The 19,770-nt window shown below is 49.2% G+C and overlaps 1 protein-coding gene across 2 annotated transcripts in view; it reads right to left on the reverse strand.

Annotated features, from left to right (window-relative positions):
* Positions 1 to 9,484: 9,484 nt before the first annotated feature.
* Positions 9,485 to 19,770, reverse strand: part of DSTYK (dual serine/threonine and tyrosine protein kinase) — a 47,479-nt gene continuing 37,193 nt past the window's right edge. For both annotated transcript variants that reach the window (XM_081825094.1, XM_081825095.1), the window contains exons 10-13: positions 18,390 to 18,503; positions 16,861 to 16,975; positions 14,481 to 14,615; positions 9,485 to 13,888 (exon numbers count right to left, since the gene is read on the reverse strand). In XM_081825094.1, the coding sequence (XP_081681220.1) occupies positions 13,701 to 13,888; positions 14,481 to 14,615; positions 16,861 to 16,975; positions 18,390 to 18,503 (552 nt within the window). In that variant the 3' untranslated portion in view covers positions 9,485 to 13,700. The remainder of the gene's footprint in view (positions 13,889 to 14,480; positions 14,616 to 16,860; positions 16,976 to 18,389; positions 18,504 to 19,770) is intronic.

A 19,770-nucleotide genomic window follows, 5' to 3' on the forward strand; every position in this document is an offset into this window, starting at 1 on the left:
TTCTCATTATTAAGAATGATATTAGGAGCACCTGGGTGGCTTAGTTGGTTGAGCTTCTGCTTTTGGCTGAGGTCATGATCCCAGGGTCCTGGAAGGGAACTGCGAACTGCATTCGGCTCCCTGCTCAGTGGGGAGCCTGCTTCTCCCTCTGCCTCTGCCCCTTCTCTCTTCTTAGTTAGCTTAGCTGAAGGCTTATCAACTTTAGTGATATTTTCAAAGAACCAGTTTTTGGTTTTGTTGATCTCCTGTTTTCAATGTGAGTGACTTATGATGTAATATGAATTTTTATTATTTCTTTTCTTCTGCTTACTTTGGATTTGATCTTGTGGAGTTTTTCTTAGAAAATATATTATAAATCCTAAGGAGTGATTGTGGAAGCAGCTGAAACATCAGCAGTGTTCCTGTTCTCAGGCTGTTGAACGCAATGTCCCCGTAGGAGCAGGATCCCATGATCCCCATGGGCAGGGCATAAGTTAGGAGCTATGAAAGAATGTAACCCTCAGTCTCCCCTTTCTGCACCTGGCGATTGCCAGCCACTCCTCATCCCATGAATGACTCCCACTCAACATCCCACTCCTCCCTTATCCCATGAATGACTCCCTGCATGACTACGCATAGGGGAAAATGCAAGCCTGCTTCATTTGCCATGCCTTTGTACTCCTTTCCCACGCTTGGAGGCATCTGTCCTTGCTTTTCTGATAAAAAATAAAACAAAAGCTATGTGTGGGGTTCAGCTGCTGCAACTCTCCCTTGCAGAGGCCGCCCTGCAGAGCCGTTGGGACTGGTGTCAGAACTTTACTTCAGTGCTCAGTGACAGATCTGCTCTTCTTTTTCTAGTTTTTCTTAAGGTGGAAGCTTAGATGATTGGTTTTAGAGATTTTTTCTTTTCTAATATATGCATTCAGGGGCATTTGGGAAGCATCTGACTCTTGACTTTGTCTCAGATCATGATCTCAGGGTCATGGGATCAAGCCCCACATCGGGCTCCGCACTGGGCTTGGAGCCTGCTTAAGATTCTGTCTCTCCCTTCCTCCCTTCTTCCCTTCTTCCCTCTCTCCCTCTCTCTCTCAATAAATAAATAAAATAATACATGCATTCAGTGCTATGAATTTCCCTCTAAGTACTGGTATATTAGTCAGGGTTCTCCAGAGAAATGGAATATGTGTGTGTTTGTATGGAATATATATGAGAGATTTATTCTAGGAATTGGCTCATGTGATTATGAAGGCTAAGAAGTCCCATATGATGCCTTCTGCAAGCTGGAGAACGAGGAAAACTGGTGGTGTAATTCAGTCTGGGTCCAAAGGCCTGAGAACCAGGTGGGACTGATAGTGTAAGTCCTGGTCCAAAGCTAAAGGCCTGAGAACCAGGAGTTCCAATCCAAGGTCAGGAGAAATGGATGTCCCAGCCCAAACAGAGAAAGTAAATTTATCCTTCCTCTGCCCTCAGTGGATTAGATGATACTCACCCATACTGGGGAGGGTTGTTCACTTTACTCAGTTCACCAATTCAAATGCTAATTTATTCCAGAAACACCAGCCTCAAGAGCTCAGTGGTGGGGTGCCTGGGTGGCTCAGTTGGCTAAACGGGTAAACGTCTGCCTTCAGCTCAGGTCATGATCCCAGGGTCCTGGGATTGAGCCCCGCGTCGGGCTCCCTGCTCAGCGGGGAGCCTGCTTCTCCCTCTGCCTGCCACTCCCCTTGCTTGTGCTCTCTTTCTCTGTCAAATAAATAAATAAAATCTTTAAATCTTCTACCTCCTTGGGCCAGGCCTTACCTTCTAAAATTTAATCTCTTACCTCCCCCAGCTCAACAGACCCACCAAAGACAAATGGAAACCTTCTCAAGCTGCCCAGAGCCCTCATTCTCTGCTCTGCCAGACCCTTCTTTTCCTGCTGTCGTGGCTCTTCTGGATCCAGCCTGTGGTATTGTCCAGCCAAAGGTCCTCCTCCTCGGGTCAGGGGATGGAGAAGTTACCTGTCAAACAAACCCCAGCCCAGCTGGTGACCCCCGCACCTCAACTCCACAACTTGTGAGCACCTGGCAGCATCCTCAGGCTGCCTGTCTGTTCACCTGCCCTGGCCTTCATCCCTCACCTCAGTTTCTGGTTCAGCAAGCTCTTCTTCCAAAGCTCTTCTTGTATCTCAGGCCACAGACTCCTCCTTCGTGCCTGAAATTGTATGGGGATGCCATACCTGAGACTGCCAGACCCCACGGCTGGAAGGGAAATAAAGAAACCCGTCGGCCAGCCTGCTCTTCAACTCAGAGGGCCAGTGGGAGCCATAATTATGAAAGGAGAACCGGCCTGGGGATCAGGAGACATGGGTGTTAGTGTTGTCCTACCCGCCAACTAGCTGTGCGACATCCTTACTTCTCTGCATCTCCATGTTCTTTGCTGTCACAGAAGAGCTTAGATGGGATGCTTTATTTTTTTTTTAAAGATTTATTTATTTATTGGAAAGAGAGAGAGGGTGTGAGCGAGCAGAGAGGGGGGCAGAGGGAGAGAATCTTTCAAGCAGACTCCATGCTGAACAGAGCCTGATGTGGGCTCAGTCCCACAGTCCACGAGATCATGACCTGAGCCGAAACCAAGAGTTGGATGCTTAACCGACTGAGCCACCCAGACACCCCTAAATGGGATGCTTTAAGTGGTCTTCCCAACTCCACTTCTGTCTCTGAAAGCCTCCTGAGCTGCTGCCCAGGGCTCAGGTGTCTCAGGAGAGAAAAAGGTAACAGCAGGAATATTTATCGCAGCTTCTCATTCTATTTACTAGGTCTTCCCGAGGCCACATGATGAAGTATGCCCCAAGTTGGTGAGGGCGCTAGAAGATGGAGGGGGAGAAAGTGCAAGTCTGGGGCCGAAGAATGCAGGCTCTAAGATCTGCCTCTGGTGGGCGCCTGGGTGGCTCAGTTGGTTAAGCGACTGCCTTCGGCTCAGGTCATGATCCTGGAGTCCCGGGATCGAGTCCCACATCAGGCTCCCTGCTCAGCAGGGAGTCTGCTTCTCCCTCTGACCCACTCCCCTCTCATGCTCTCTGTCTCTCATTCTCTCTCTCGCAAATAAAAAAAAAAAAAAAGATCTGCCTCTGGTTCCAGCCCTGGGGCCAGAGACATGGGCTGTGCCCTCTCTTGGGTAAAACAAGCCGAGACCTTGGATTTCCTCCCTGCAGCCTCAAGGTGGGACAGGTGGGAAGTGCTGTCTGCGGCGGGCAGCTCTCCACTGCGGAGGCCTGCTTGGCCACTTCCTACGCTTCAGACGCCCTGGGCTCCCTCATGCTTCCTTCACTCCTCTCACCGCTGATCCAAGGAGGCCCGAGGGCTCCCCGCTACTTCTTGCGCACGGGTCTCTGCCTCGGAGTCTGTGGCTCAGGAACCCGAGCTCTGGGAACGTGACACGTGGCCTGCAGGGTCCTTCGCCCTCGGGCCCCTGCCACTCTTTCCGGTCTTCTTTCTCTCCAGGGCCGCCTTGCCCGCTACCCCTCGGCCTCACCAAACTCTCAGCTCCCCAGACACCAAGTGCCCTCTTGAGCTGTGTGTGACTCCGTGCACGATGTTTCCACATAATTTGTTCAACACGCATTCATCATGCTACGGTGTCAACCACAGGAAAGAGAGGGCACACTCGAAACGGGGAACTGAGGAAAGGTGAGGGAAGGGCCGTCGAAAGGACGGAAGCAGGGCGATGGGCGGCCGGCAAAGCAGCCAAGACTCCTAGCCGCGGAAGCCGGGAGCGCGATGGGTAAAGGGAGGGGCGGCGCGTGGAGGGTGCGGGGCGCAGGCTCGGGGCGCGGGGCCGGCTCAGTCACTGGAGCGCGCCGCACCTGATCTCCGAGTCTGAGTGCGAGCCCCACGCTGCGGGGAGAGATTCCTTGAAAAAAAACAAAATCTTAAAAAAAAAAAAAGCTGTAGTTCAGACAGGAGCGCCATCAGACAGGAGCTCTGACCTTCAGGGGGAAGGCAGCCGGTGCTGAAGGTGAGCTAGGGTGAAAAATTCTGCAGCCTTTCTCCCGCCACCCTCCAAACTCCCACGAGAGCAACGGAAGCCCACTGGAAGCGCAGAGCAAAAGATCAGGTGCACAGAGGCCCGGGAGCTGGCCGGAGAGGGGAAACAGTGGGTGTGGAGGGGCAAAGAGAGCACTCAGCGGGGGCACTGCTGTGTGCCAGACATGCAGCAAAACAGAAGAGCATTTGCCGTCCTTCCGTTTCCAGTCTCAAAGAGGACACTGGACTCGCATCAATAAATCATAAAAAAGTAATGAATATACCCAGTACTTTCAGGAACACATAAAACACTTACAAAAATTTACCACGAGCTAGCCCGCAGAGCAAGTTCCAACAAATTTCTAAAAACTGGCATCATACAGACCGTTCTCTGCCCACAATGTCGTTGTTATAAGTCATTAACAAAAACACAAAGAAATTCTTCCTCACAGTTGGAAATTTAAAAACATACCCACGTAAAAGTCAGAGCAGAGAAGAAATAGTAACAGCAAACAGAAAACCCTGAAACTGAACCATAACAAACATGTTTCATAGTAAAACGTAGGGGTTGCAGCAACAGTTATAATTCAAGGGAAATTTGAAACATCAGCATTTGTGTGAGGAAGGAAGAAAATTGAAAATTCATGAGCTAAATATCCAACTTAAGAAGATGGGGCAGGGGCCCTAGGTAGCTTGGTTGAGCGTCTGCCTTCAGCTCAGGTCATGATCCCAGGGTCCTGGGATCGAGTCCCTCTTCCTCGTAGGGCTCCCCACTGAGTGGGGAGTCTGCTTCTCCCTCTCCCTCTGCCCCTCCCTCCACTCGTGATTTCCCTCTTTTTCAAATAAATAAATAAAAATAAAAACTTTAAAAAAGATGGGGGAAAACAGTGGACTATGGAACTCGCCCTTAAAGGGAGAACCAAGATGATAAGTAAGACAGAAGGAATTAGTGGGCTAGGAAACAGAGGTGCAGTTAGAGAAACAAGCAAACCAAAAGTGGGTTCTCTGAGAAAGGGGCCACATCGCAGTACATTCACACATTAGAATGATCTCTCGCGGTGAGAACAAACTGCAGTGACAGCCAATTAGCTTGGATAAAAGTCAGACATAATGATTGAAGAGAAAAAAGCTATAGAAGATGAAGTACAACAAACACCATTTTTAAAAAAGATTTTATTTGAGAGAGAGCATGAGCGGAGGCGGGGGGGCAGAGGGAGAGGGAGAAGCAGGCTCCGCACTGAGCAAGGAGCCCGATGCAGGATTGATCCCACCATGACCTGAGCCGAAGGCAGACGCTTAACAGACTGAGCCACCCAGGTGCCCCAGTAATACCATTTTTAAAGCTCAAGAACATGCAAACCAAAATTATATACTGTTCAAAATGCATGTATATTTGGAAAAGCTTTTTGTTTTTTGAGCAAGAGAATGACAAGCACAATGGTAACCATGGAGCAGGAGAGAGACACAGGGCTGGCATCTGGAAGAGCACACAGGGGCTTCAATACTGTGGTAAGTTCACATGGTTTTAAAATTATCATGGTTCATAGCTTGCAAGGATGTTATGTATATATTTTTAGCAGGTATCAAATAGAAAGTAATAGTTTTTAGAAATTGTAAGCAAATCCTGCTCACTAAGAGGTCTCCGACTACGCAGTTTCTGCACATTCCCAGCTTGGGTCTCAGAGCCTGAGGCTTCACATTGAGCCTTGGCGTTGGGCCATCCTTCTACCTTTTCAACTCCTGGATTCTACATAGAGAAAGGCTGTCATTTAGCATATTCTTAGATGCTTGAGCATCTTTAGGATTGATCTCCTTGGGACGCCCTGCTGAGACAACAAGGAAGGGAGAAGAAAGGAAAGAGAAGCCAAGGGGTCTTCTCTTTAATGTCCTTCCCAGAGCCCCAGCCATGAGCCCTCCATGCTTGGGCTCCAATCTATACATCTACTTTCACCGCCTTGCCTCCCAGTAGTGCCAGAAGGGAGGGGGTGGATGCTGAGCAGCCCAAGAGGTGAACTATAGTGGACATACGTCATCTGAGCCTGCCCTGAACATAGGTCCCTTTTCTAACAGTTCTTTGATTTCCTTTCAGGAATTACATCTCCTCCACTGAATGCGGTTTTGACGGGCAGACAGGTCTAGATGCCTGCCTCCCGCCACGGAATCTGGAGGGGGCAGAGCCTTCCAGCTGTGAGCCAATACAGCTACGAGATGGGCATGGGACTTGTGCTGGGCCAAGTGAGAAAATTCTCCCTGACTGTCGCCTCATGAGGGAGTGAAGGGGACTCTTCACAGCCACAGTGAAGCCCTTGGCAGCTGCCTGCAGATCTACCGAAGTTCCTACCCACTGGTCTGTGGGCCTGTAATATCTTTCCAATACCTATTTCTTTTCTCTTGAATTAGCCATTCCACTTATTTTCTTAAATTGCAAGAAAAATAGATGTTCACAGCAGATGAACAAAAGAATAACAGAAATGCAATACATTGAAGTTGGAGTTCTCTCCCCAGGAAAACCACTGTTATTCGTTTGTTATGTATCCTTACAAATCTTTCTCTAGCCATATACAGAGAGAGAGACTAGATCTCTAGAGAATTTGGGGTTATGGGAGATGGGAGGGATTATTACCCCAAAAAGGGATCATATGAAATATATTCTTATTTATTCTTTCCCTCAGTGATCTAGTATAAACATTCTTGTCAGTACATAGCAATCTGTGTCATTCCTTTTAATGGCTGCATAGTATTCCATTGGGTGAGCACAATTTAATCCTTATCTGTTGCCAGACATGAACATTGCCTCCAACTTTCTAGTATTACAAATAATGATGTAGTAAATATCCTTATACTTACATAATTTTGTATAACTGTGAAAATACCTCTGTAGGTAAGGACTGCATAGAAATCATTTCAGGAGCAAAGGATATACGCATTTAAAATTTTCATAAAAGACACTGCTAAATTGTCCTTCTGCAGTTACACCCACTTCCCAACAACATAGGGAAGTGCTCACCCCCTGCTCACCCCCCAGTTATGAATAGTTTAATATATTTTAGTAATTCGATAGATGGAAATCTTTGTTTCTCATATGCATTTCCCTATTGATGAGGATGCACATCTTTTTCAAAAATGTATTAGCCAATTTGCTTGTAGATTTTTTTCTTATTGCTTGATTTCTTCATGTATTAGAAATGTGAACATTTGGGGCGCCTGGGTGGCTCAGTCGTTAAGCGTCTGCCTTCGGCTCAGGTCATGAACCCAGGGTCCTGGGATCGAGCCCTGCATTGGCCTCCCTGCTCGGCGGGGAGTCTGCTTCTGCCTCTCCCACGGCCCCTGCTTGTGTTCCTGCTCTCGTTGTGTCTCTGTCAAATAAATAAATAAAATCTTTTAAAAAAAAAAGTGAACATTTTATCAGTTATATATTGCAATTATTCTCTCCAAATTAGTGATTTGTCTTAAATCTTGGTTTTGGTGTCTTTGGCTGCATATACATTCTTTATAATTTTTAAGATTTATTTATTTTAATTTTTTTAAAAGATATTTTTTATTTATTTATTTGACAGAGAGATAGCACAAGTAGGCAGAGTGGCAGGCAGAGGGAGAGGGAGAAGCAGGCTCTCCGCTGAGCAGGGAGCCCGATGCGGGGCTCGATCCCAGGACCCTGGGATCATGACCTGAGCTGAAGGCAGCTGCTTAACCAACTGAGCCACCCAGGTGCCCCAAGATTTATTTATTTTAGAGAGAGAGGGGGGAAGTAGGAGGGAGGGGCAGAGGCAGAGGAAGAGAAAGTCTTAAGCAAACTCCTCGTTGAGTGCAGAGCCCAAAACGGGGCTCAATCTCACAACCCTGAGATCATGACCCGAGCTGAAACCAAGTCGGACACTCAACTGACTGCGCCACCTAGGCACCCCTACATTCTTTGTAATTTCTATAATTTTTTTCTTTATGGCTTTTGGGTTCCTGACCACAGTCAAGAAAGTTCTCCCTGTCCCCAAACTCTCCATGAACACACTGACACGCATTTTCCCCCAGAGGCAGCATGTTGTAATGGTTAGTTGTAGAAGTGGAAATTCTGGAGCTAGCTGCACTTCTTAGGTTCGGATCCTAGCTCTGGCTAATCTCTCTGTGCCTTCATTTTCTCATCGGTAACATGGGGTTGTGGTGGTGGGGATTAATGAGTTAATATATGGAAAGCATTTAGAATAGCGCCTAGCAGATAGAAAAACTCCTTCCTTTATAGTTGTTGTTTTGGGTTTTTTTTACATTTAGATTTTCACCTTTTCTGTTGCATGATCTTTTCCTCAGGTGGAGAGCCAGTTTTATAAAATAGTCTGTTTTCCCACTGACTTGAAATGCTACCGTTAGAATAGACTGAGGAGCAGGTCATCCCGAGGAGGGCCCTACAAGGCTTGACCAGCGCGCAGCCCCCCATGATAACCGCACTTGCAAGGACGCTAGTCAGTGAGTACTTGGGGGCCTCCGTGGGATCCTGCTAAAGGCAGACGTTTTGAAGCTGAATTAATAATGTTCAGACACTCGGTGGCCTCTGCCCTCTGAGCCCCACCCAAACACCGGACCGGGAAGGTCACCCTGGTTACCCTGCGCGGTTGCCTGCTGAGGGAGGTGTTCTTGGGAAAGCAGGCCCAGGCTAAAGGTGTTACCACCAGCTACGTTCTCCAAAGTCGTCCTGGTAAGAGAGGAAGTGAAGCGAACTGTCCCACTGAACTTGACACGAGAAGAGAGAACGTGCCTCCAGGACGGATGCATTTAGCTGTAAAGGGTGGCTGGAGCCGGTGGGAGGTGTCTCCGGGGGGAGAGGCTTCTGTGCAGGAACCGTCTATGGTGGCGGGGCGGGCTGGGAACCGCCCGGGTTCCACTGCGGCTTTTCCTGGAAGACTCGGGCACAAACACAGCAACTGTCTGGGGTGTGCTGCCCCCTCCTGGCCGAACGGGTGCTGCAGTCGGAGCACCTGCTGTTGTAGCAAAAAGCGAGGCCGCCACGCTAGCAGGATCCTGTAGCTCAAAAAAACCACCCCTCACACCCCCTGTGCGAGAGCTCGGCAGGCTGCCTGCTGACCTTCCACGGTGGCGGTGACGGCCGGTGGTGGCCCTCGGCTGCGAGGGGCCGAGGCTGGTGCCCGCCAGGCAATGCCGAGCAAGCGGATCCCAACAGTGGGGTGAGCCCAGATAGAAAATGCAGATGGGCCAGTATGTAGCTTCCATCGTCAGATTCTCTCACAGCGGAACAGAGAGTAGTCCGGCTCGTGCACGAGCTCCCAATGCGGCAAGTCCATGCTGAAGAGAAGCTGGGGAAAAGGGTGTGAATCCAGGAAAGGCTCTGAAAAATAAACTGCTCTCACCCTACTTGCCCCTCCCATCCTCCTGCCCCAGCCTCTGGTAGTGGTAATGTCAAGCACCCAGAGATCCGGAGCAGTGTCCGGGGGAGTACGGTGCTCCAGCATCCTTCTGACCCCAGGAGGGAAGGGAAACAAAGCCAAAGGGAGGTAAGCTTCAAACGTTAATGTGATCTTTATTCTACAGCACGTGTGGTATCTGCAACCCCACAAGGATACAGAACACTCTATAAAACCAAACCCAACCACCCAAAACGACACTAGATGAAGATTTAACCCATAGGTATGACTCTTAAAAACAACACAGTCTCGTCTGCCGTATTATGGAAAGAGCACAGGAAGGGAGAGTGAACGACTGAGGTTTGTGCCAAGGTAACTTCCTCTTGTTATTGCACTTTTATTCTACACACTTAGTATGTTACACTTTTATTAACACTGTAATAGACATTAGTCCTTTAAAACAAACAAAATATTACATAAGGATAAAAGACAACATGCTGTCCAGACCGGTTTCCTTCTCAACCCTCTGAGTCGGGTGGCCAGGTATTCCCATGGTCTCCACGTGCATCTCGACAGGACTGGATGTTAACAAAGCAGATGAAGTTAAAAATAAAACCCTTTTAAGAACAGCAGTGTTCCTTGCAACCTCCAAAGGAGTTTGCGATGCAAGTTTCTGAAGGTTGCTCCCTCCTCACCCACTTAAATACAGCGCTAGCCCTAACCGTCCCCCCCCATATTTAGAAGGATAAACCCACTTTTTTCTTTTAAAGAAAAAGTGGGTTATTTGATCCAGCAAATTCAGAAGTCAAACTTTGAAAACTCAAAGAAAGCAACTACTCTTTTGGCGAAGGACTCTTCAAGGGCCCTTTATCCTGCTGCGAAGCAGTCTGGGCTTCAGAGACTCCCTGATTAGCCAGATGAACAGCGAGCCTGCCTCCTCTCCAAAGCGAGGCCACAGGGGACCTCTGCCCCCTTAGTGCTACTATAATCACCGATCCCTCTTGGCTTCTCAGTGCTAAATAATAAGCCAAAAAAATTAAAGTGTCATTCAGTGCAGTTACTACTTTGGAGCCCTGCTGCCCCAAACCCCTTCTCCCGTCTGGAAACAACTTCCAAGCCATCTTTGGCAGCTCAGCAAAGATGCACCAAGATGCACCGGAGAGCTGACACATACTGGGGGAGAGTTCTACCAGTCCCCCCGTTTCCATCTGTGGCAGTAATATGTCCTTTCCTTCACTGTTTCCTTGAATTTTAGTGTTAAAAATTAGGAGAAGCTGCTACATAGGCTCTGTCCCCTTGAAATTGATGGAGTCACAAGTGATTCTCTTTGGTCTGGGAAGAACCCGCACAGCCCTCCTTCCTAGAGAAGTGGAAGGCTTGCTCAATCAACGAGCCACTCTCTACAGAGGGTCAAGGAACTAGGGCCCGCCCGTGGAAACCTCAGCCAGACAAGCATTCCCCAACTCATGCCAGACTGACCTCCCTGCCAGCTCCCCAGGCACAGGGTCAGCCGCTCCGGGGCCCCACGCTCCGCCATGTCTTGATTGCTCTGCAAGAAGGTCCCTCACTCAGTTCTGAAGTAACGCAAGTGACTGGACTTCAAGCGTGTTAAAAATGGCCAGGTGATCATTTTCAGGCTGGGGTAAGTTGCCCTAATGAAGTTGATTAGAAGGACAGAACACAGTAAGGGTAACCCGTCCCATCCTTCCTCTTCCCCCAGCCACAATCTCACCTCACCACTCGGGAGCACATACAACCAAAGCTAGGAGGTAAAATCTTTAGGACTTTGGTCTTGTTGAGCCCGCTACAGCCCAAGTGCCCCCAGACTTCTTTGAATACCTAGTGTCTTCCCAAGTAATATACAGTACAGTACATTTCATGGCATTCCATCACTTTAGTAATAATGGGTGCCAAGGAACAAAGAATCCCAAATTAGCTGACAATGTTATAAAACAAAAGCAAAGTATGTATGTGTTATATATATGTATTCCCACACTCAGCCCGCTGAGTGTTCAAAAAACACCTCCAAATATCTCTACATGGACTTTGGCTGGCCTGGAGATCTTCAGGAATATCTTGCACCTTTTCTCAAAATACTTTTTTGTAATGAATTGTTAACAACAACTACTGTCTTACTTAGCATTAGTCCCTCCCATCCTCCCTTCTCACTCAGGCAAAAAATGTGGGAATCTGCTAGGAAACTGGTGCCTGAGAGCAGATTAAGCTGCAGGGAGGGGACAAACTGAAAAGGGACACTGGGTAGAGGAAAACCTACCCCCCCCCACCAGCCCCTGCATGAATGGGGGTAGGAACTAAGACTTTGGAAGAATGTTAGAAATGTGGCTTCCACAACGTAAGCACAGACTCCTGATTTGAGCTGGAGTAAAGGAAGAGTCTCTGGGAAAGGGAACTATAGAAGACCTTTCCTGAAATTTCGTACAGAACAGACTGATTTTTCGGCAGGTAGACACTATTCACCTCTCCTTTTTAAACTTGAAAACCTGGCTTCCTGGAAGCCCCATCATAGTCCCCAGGAGGACAAACAAGTTAATGCAGACAAGAATAGAGTGACTTGAAGAAGTAAAGCTACAAATGGCTGTTAACAATTCTAAGAGATCTACTGAACATTCCACCAGAACAAGGCTGGAGCTCATACAGAACCCAAAGACACTGGGTCGGTCACTTTACCGTTTGCAAGTAAAAAGGTTCTTAGCACTGTACGGAGTTTCTAAAGGGCTCCAAGTGCTTGGAGGCTTACTACGCTCAAGTGTATCATCATCAGAGCCCAGCAGAGTCAAAGAGTGAAAACTGAACTTTAAGAGTTATATGAAAAATTTCTTGTAGATGTCATTTATACTCAACGTTTAAAAGATGGTCATTCTCTCAGAAACAACCCTACAAAATTCTAGCAGCAAATCTGCCCATTTCCTTACACACCTACTCAGGGACCTGCTTCACAGACTTGGGGGCCAGGCACAGGGGAGAGACCACAGTGCTTGGAAATTAGGCAGATGGACGGAGGCTACTCACCTCCACTGTCTATTCCTTCACCCACCTGGTGTTCTAAATCAAATGGACCATTTCGGTTGAGTGAGGCTTTAAGTCAAGATCTGAGATGCATCAACATGTAAATTGTCCCCCTCCAGAATTTCCCCACCTAGGCACACTTCCTGACACACGCTCCAAAAGCCCACCAGCACGCCTCCCAGCCGAAGGGGAGGGACTGTCCCAGACGCGCACACACAGATGTGAAAGGAACACACAGAGCTACAAAAAGCATTCTCTTTCATCTGGTGCTTTCCTTCTTAAGTTATATTCAAAATAAAGTAAAATGAAGGGACGAGTTGCAAAAGAAATCTTGGTTAAAAAGCTCATTGATGGAATTTAAAAACATCAGTGGGTTAGATTCAAACACAAAAATGGGAATTTTTGATCCTTCTAAGTTTTAGAAACAACCTGGTATCCTCCTAGTAGGTTTGCAGGGAAGCCCACGGCCTCCAGATCACTGCCCACGTCTCCGGTCTCACCAGTTACTCCGTACCGGTCAGTTTTACTCAGATACTCATCCCCAGATACCATGTTAACTGGAGTTTCCCCATCTTGAGACCAAAAACGGTGGGGAAAAAATCAAGACCAAAGGGAAGAAGAAGAGATTCTATCCTGGGGTTAGCAGTAACTCAAAATCCAATCACATATGTGTATATATATACATGTGTATTCACATTTTTTTTTCTTTTTGTGGCCTCTTGGTGATGGAACTGTGACACCCACCCCCAGAAGTCAGTCCTATAAATGTAAACACACTGGCACCAGAATGAACAGACAAGCTCTGTTTCCAGCCCCCTCACTGGGTCCTCTGGCCGCTGCAACCTGAGATCCGGGTGCGGGGAGCAGCAAGTCGCTGTTTTGCTCCTACGTTCTCACAATCCCGGAACTAAGTTCAAATTTCCTAAGGGTCCTGACGATGCGATAGAACCAAACTATTCCTAGCTAGAGCCAAAATTACGAAAATTATAGTTTTTAATACTATCGCCACTGCAGTGTCCCGCCTGTCTTAGCAACATACAGTGAACAGACAATTGGTACATTTGCCTCCTTTTCAGTTCTGAGGCTGGAACATTGCATTCTTCGGCGTTTACGTGTCCTAGACAATCTTTTGCTAATGGGATGGCTTGGGGCATCAGTGAGCTGCTGAACGTGACCCACAGCCAGCCAACTCTTCACTATCCAGGAGGCACCACTGCCTGGGAAGGTCTCAAGCTGCCCAGCAAGCATCAGTTCCCTCGGGAGCTCTCTGAATAAATGTCAAATTCTTCCCATGGCCAAAAGGTGAGGGGAAGAAATAGAGAGTAAAGGAGAAAGGTCTTTGCTTTCAAGTAGAATCATCGAGTCCTCTGTTTGGCTGCTCAGAATTTGACTTGCATAGCCGGTCCATGATGCCCTGGAGCATGGGCTGGACGATGCCCAAGAGAGGTCTCTGAGAGGGGTCCCCGTCCCAGCAGGCCTCCATCAACTGCCAGCACTCCTCGTCAAACACAGGAAGACGCTCTGGCCGGGCCCCTGGAGAAAGGCACATGGAGACAAGGCCAGGGTCAGTGAGAGGGCCCGTGCCACGATGAGGCCCGACCAGCTCGCAGACCGATCGCCCAGGTGGGGCTCCGGAGTTCTGGCTTCAACTGCAAACACTGAGGTCAGAACCTAGTAGTAACGGTGACAACAAACTGGAACGTACTGGCATAGGAAGTTGAAGAATTGGAAAGGTTCAAGAAAAAAGCCTTCTTGAAACAGTTCAGTACAGGGACGCCTGGGTGGCTCGGTCGGTGAAGCGTCAGCCTTTGGCTCAGGTCATGATCCCGGGGTCCTGGGATCGAGCCCCGCATCGGGCTCCCTGCTCCGCGGGAAGCCTGCTTCTCCCTCTGCCCCTCCCCCTGCTTGTGTTCCCTCTCTCTCCCCACCTCTCTCTCTGACAAATAACTAACTAAAATCTTAGGGAAAAAAAAGAAACAGTTCAGTACAGTACTGCCTGAAAGCGAAGGCCTGACTTCAGTGTCTTTCCTGGATTCCGTGACGGTATGTGGTCCCGCTGCTCTCAGTGGTGGTGGGGGTGGGGGTGGGGGGGTAGTCAGGATAAGGTAGGGCTTGTGGCTCTTACCTCTCCGCACGTTGTTCCAGAGATGGTCTTTGCTGGCACACCTCTCAAATGCTTCAGGGAGCTTGACAGAGCCCGAGCAGATATACCAGAAGAGAATGCCAAAGGCGTAGACATCGACGGAATTATCATACTTCCCTGGAGCGAGAAGGGGCGAGACAGTGAGCCAGGGACAGAGAGCAGCTGCATCCCCACTCACGGGGTCTGCAGAGGTCTCCACACCTTTTTTCCTAAAGCTTTTAACATCCATTGCCTCCCCTAAGAACCCCGGTTGGCAGGACCGTTGACAACGCCCATCTTATTACACCCCAAACCACAGCACAGGGAGGGCAGCGCTAGATACCAGGAGAGCCGAGGCTGGAGCCTGACAAAGGAGGAGGACAGGCCTTTGATTTTGATGGAACACTGCTCGCTTCAGCTGCACACAGACTAAAATTGGAATGATTTTGATGGAACAGCCAAAAAGACTCATCCTGAAAGGTCGGATTAGGGAAATAAGGCTGGGAAACAGGTGGGTGGGTAGATTGGAACCAGAATGTAAAGATCTTTAAAACGTCAGACAGAAAAGTCTCGATTCGATGGACAGCAGGAAGTCCCTTATGTTGTAGGGCAGCAGGTGACACGAAGAACGTATTTTGGAAAAGATTCTTCTGTCAGCAATAGGACTGCAGAGAAACAATCCAGGGAAATGAAATACTAAGTCGCCAAAAGAAAACGAAAGCAGTGGCAATAGAACTTCTTTAAGAAGTAAATCCAGAGGGGGGCACTGGGTGGCTCAGTCGTTAAGCGTCTGTCTTCGGCTCAGGTCATGATCCTGGGGTCCTGGGATCGAGCCCCGCATCGGGCTCCCTGCTTGGCGGGAAGTCTGCTTCTCCCTCTCCTACTCCCCCTACTTGTGTTCCCTCTCTCTCTCTCTCTCTCTGTGTCAAATAAATAAATAAAATCTTTAAAAAAAAAAAAAGCACACACACGCACACACAAAAAAAGAAGTAAATCCAGAGGAAGAGACACGCTGCGTGCGCGCTCGGCTGCGCTGTGGCTCCAGCCAGCCCCAATCCTTCCGTGCCCGACTCCGCGGAGGGCAGGGGGCAGCGCTGTGCACGAGGCTAATGAGCGGAGGCCGCGCAGGGCGCCGATCCCAGCTCCTCCCCGCGCCGCCGAGGGGCCCGCCGTGACCTTCGCGTCCGCCTCGGCAACGCCGCAACCATGCCCCGTCCGTGAGGCTCGAGCCCTCGGGTCCTCGCCCGGCCCCTCTCCGCTGCTGGTCGCGGGTGTTCCGTTGATCACACGATCTCGCCCGCTCCCCCCGGAGCTGCCCTGGCATCCGGCGCACCACCAGCAGCCTGCTCCCGGACGCGAGCCCCACTGCTCTGCCCACTCGAACCCCTCCACCTCCCGCTGCTAAGCTAACCTTACGCGAACGCGTTTTCTGCCCGCGCCTGCGCACAAGCTCAAGTACCTCAGGACCCCCACACCGAGCCTTCGCTCCTCCGCGCAGAGTTCAAGCTCAGAGCATTTCATGTCCAGCCTTGTATGCTGTTACTCCCCACCTGGATTTCCTTCCTGTCGTGCTGATGCTGCAATTTTCCTATTTCCCTTTCCCCAGCCTCCAGAATGTTCTCTCCTTCGTGACACATGGTTAGATTCTAGAGCCAGAAAAACCTAGATTCCAATCCCAGCTCCATCATCTCTAGTGTTTTGGGGTGGCTTTCTGAAGTTCACCAATCTGGACTCGACTTTACCTGTGACGTGGGCATAAAAATGCATCACCATCACCACAGAAGGGCCGTGAGGATTAAATGGAACAAAATATATGAAAAAGCATACTCATGCTGCCCAGCTCAAAGAACACACTTCCTACGGGTTCCCTTCCCACAGACCAATTTTTCCAGACCTGACTCAAGTTCCACCCAACATCTCACTTCTACCACAAAACTGTCAAACACTTCAACCTTCATCACCTGTCTGAACACCGTCATGTTAGGTGGCACCCATTTTAGTGCCTTGTCACACGGTGTCCTATACGGCTTCCTAATTATCCTACCTCTCTCAGTGCATCTCTGTCATCTGTAAGTTCCTTAATGATCAGGGCCAACTCCTGACATACAGAAACCATTCAATCAGTATTTACTGATCAACCAATTGGCTGATTATGGCAATTATGGCACGAACAGCCGGAGAAACCTGCACAAGAAGACCTGGTGTCTCCCGTGTGCATTTTTCCTTCTCCCCTGCCCTGCCTTAGAGGTCTCCCTCCTCTGCTTCTCCCTTGCCTGCACCAGATCTGCCAGGAGTACTTGTGGATACTACTTAGCCCAAGGGGTAGCCCTCAGGGTTAAAGTACGGAGCCCTGCTGAAGCCCACTCCCTGCCCCACAGCTTACCTGTGAAAAGTTCAGGGGCCATATGGATTGGCGTCCCCACAATGCTGCCTGACATCATGGCCTCTGGCTTGCAGAATCCTAAGTCAGTGATCTTGGCACGGTTCTGCTTGTCCAGCTGCCAACAAAGCAGGGCGAGAGTGAGCCTGCGTCGGATCCTGCACACAGCTCTCAGATGCACAGTCAAGCTCAGAAGCAGGCGTCTACCTTCAAGTAGCACTTAATTAAGCCTCCCTGTCTCCAGATTTGCTCCCACTCCTGTCTTCTCCCCAGACTGTCAGCAACCTGGATGGCAGGGGCTATCTTCTTCGCCTTTGTATACCTCGCCCTTAGCATAGTGCCTGGCACATCGCAGAAACTTAGTAAGTCTTGGAAGAATGAATAAAGCGAAAGACACCAAGGAAAGTATTTCAGTTCCTGATGATTCTCCTCGGACCTCCAGACCCCAGGGCAGAAAGTCACGAAGGAAGAAGGCTGAGGTCCTCTGGTCAGCTGAGGAGAGTTGCTTGAATTCCCTGCAGTTTCCTTTCCTAAAGGCCCAAGAGAATAAATCTGTGCCTCATTTGACTATTGATAAACCTCTCAGGTTTCAGCCTATGATTTTAGGGCAATCTCTCCCTTCCCCCACACTGCTGTCATCTTTATATATATCATGTACGTGTTGCCAGAGACACCTTGATGATATCCAATACAGCTTCAAGAGGAGTAGGTCAGAAGATTCTTCAGAACTGAGATACCAGGAGTGGTGGGTTCATGATCACCTTCCCTTTGACGGTGCATTTACCCATCTCAGCCCTTATCCAGAACCTCTGACCAAACTCTAAACAACAACCAGACCTGGAATCCTCAAAAACATCACAAAAGCAAAAAAGGGCAGAAGGACTATTCTAGATTAAAGGAGGACAGGAAAACATGGCAACAAAGTACACCGTCTGATCCCTGGAGTGACCCTGGATCAAACAAGCAAACAAACAGACTGTGTCTGGGTAACTGGGAAATGTTAATATAAACTGTTTATTAACTAACAGTATTGTATTGACGTTAAATTTCTTTGGTGTGATAATAGCATTTTTATTACACAGAAAAATGTCCTTTGTAGGAGATACGAGCTCAATTATTTAGGAGTACTGTGCTATCTGTAACTTACTTTCCTATAGTTGAGTAAAAAAGTGTGTGTGTGTGTGTGTGTGTGTGAGAGAGAGAGACTGAGGAGCAGAGAGAGATGAACCCCGGAGAAAGAGACCACGAATCGGATGAACGATATGTGGGTCTCCATCGGACCACTGTTCTGTACGTTTACATGTCCCCAACAGTGTCGGGAGAAAAAACTTTAAGCAACAGAAGCTTGGTCTAGGAGGCGGCCTGACACTCCCCACACCTTACATCCAAGATGCCATCAACCCATCTGCTGTCAACTCCAGTGCGTTCCCGGCAGGTGCGCCCCGCGATCCCACTCACATGTAGGAGGACCCTCCGACAGCCACTTAAGCCACAGAGACAGGGCGTTATCTCGGGGAAACAGCTCTACTTACCAGGACATTTTTTAGCTTGATATCACGGTGCACGAGTCCCTGGCTGTGCAGGAAGCGGATCCCTTCCACCACATCTAGTGCTATCTGCAGACGGGTCTCCAGCATCAGCCCGGCCTTGGGGAGACAAAAGGGCTCACTCATCACTAACAAGACAACTCCTCAGTCTAGCGTGCTTAAACCCACTACGAGCTCCTTCTGCGGGGCGCCGCAAGGCAGCCAGGGCTGGGGCACACAGAGGACAAGGGCAGAGAAGCAGGCGGGAAGAAAGGAAGAGGAAAGCAGTTAGAAGGAAGCCGAGGGAAAGCAAGGAGGACAAGCTGTGAGGCCTGAAAACACTGCCTGGAGGCCGCATGCAGCGGCTGGATGACCCCACATGGCACTAGAGGGGGCGCAGGCCAACACCCGGAGGCGTGAGCTCATTTCCAAGCCCCGAACAGACTCTGGAACTGCCCTCGAGGCTCAAAGTGGTCTCAGGGCGCCTGCCCAGCTCAGTCGGTAGAGCATGTGATTCTTGAGCTCGGGGTTGTGAGTTCGAGTCCCACGTTGGGCGTAGAGATTATTTTTTAAAAATTAAAAAATAAGGGGCGCCTGGTGGCTCAGTTGGTTAAGCGACTGCCTTCGGCTCAGGTCATGATCCTGGAGTCCCGGGATCGAGTCCCGCATCGGGCTCCCTGCTCAGCGGGGAGTCTGCTTCTCCCTCTGACCCTCCTCCCTCTCATGCTCTCTGTCTTTCATTCTCTCTCTCTCAATAAATAAAATCTTTAAAAAAAAAAAATTAAAAAATAAAAGTATTAAAAAAAAAAAAAAAGGATTTCTAGGCCTCTCGGGCAGAATGCCTTCCACTGCTTTGTAGGCCTGGTTAGCCCAGGTTTGGCTTTATGGATTCAAAGATCAAAGTCACTCATCTTACTTTTACCATGCCTCCAGCTTAGGGCCTCTTGAATTCCAGAGAACATTACATCACTCATCCAGAAGCTCAGCCCACTTGTGGGAAAGCATCAGACAGTGCTGAGCCTAACTCCTCTGAAATGAAGAGGGAGAGCCAGCGGGAGAGTCATTTCCTCCATCCTACTGATTTCTCATGGCTCTTGCAATCCTTTCTAAGGATTCCTGTCCTCTATCCAGAAGCTTCCATGTAATCTGTGAGAAGGGACCTACCCAGATACTCTGTGATTAGCTTCCCCCTGTCCCACCCAGCCCCCGTGTAGGGACCAGACAAAGGAATGTCTCCACGTCCCTTGTGGTTGCTTTGGGTGAGGGAAACTCGACATCCAACTGAGGGTACTTCACCTTCACTCAAAATCTTTCAACAGCGGGGCGCCTGGGTGGTTCAGTTGTTAAGCGTTTGCCTTTGGCTCAGGTTGTGATCCCAGGGTCCCGG

This window comes from Leptonychotes weddellii, chromosome 6 (genome assembly GCF_054177405.1).
Source record: "Leptonychotes weddellii isolate Sample4059 chromosome 6, ASM5417740v2, whole genome shotgun sequence".
NCBI classification, from domain to species: Eukaryota; Metazoa; Chordata; class Mammalia; order Carnivora; family Phocidae; genus Leptonychotes; species Leptonychotes weddellii.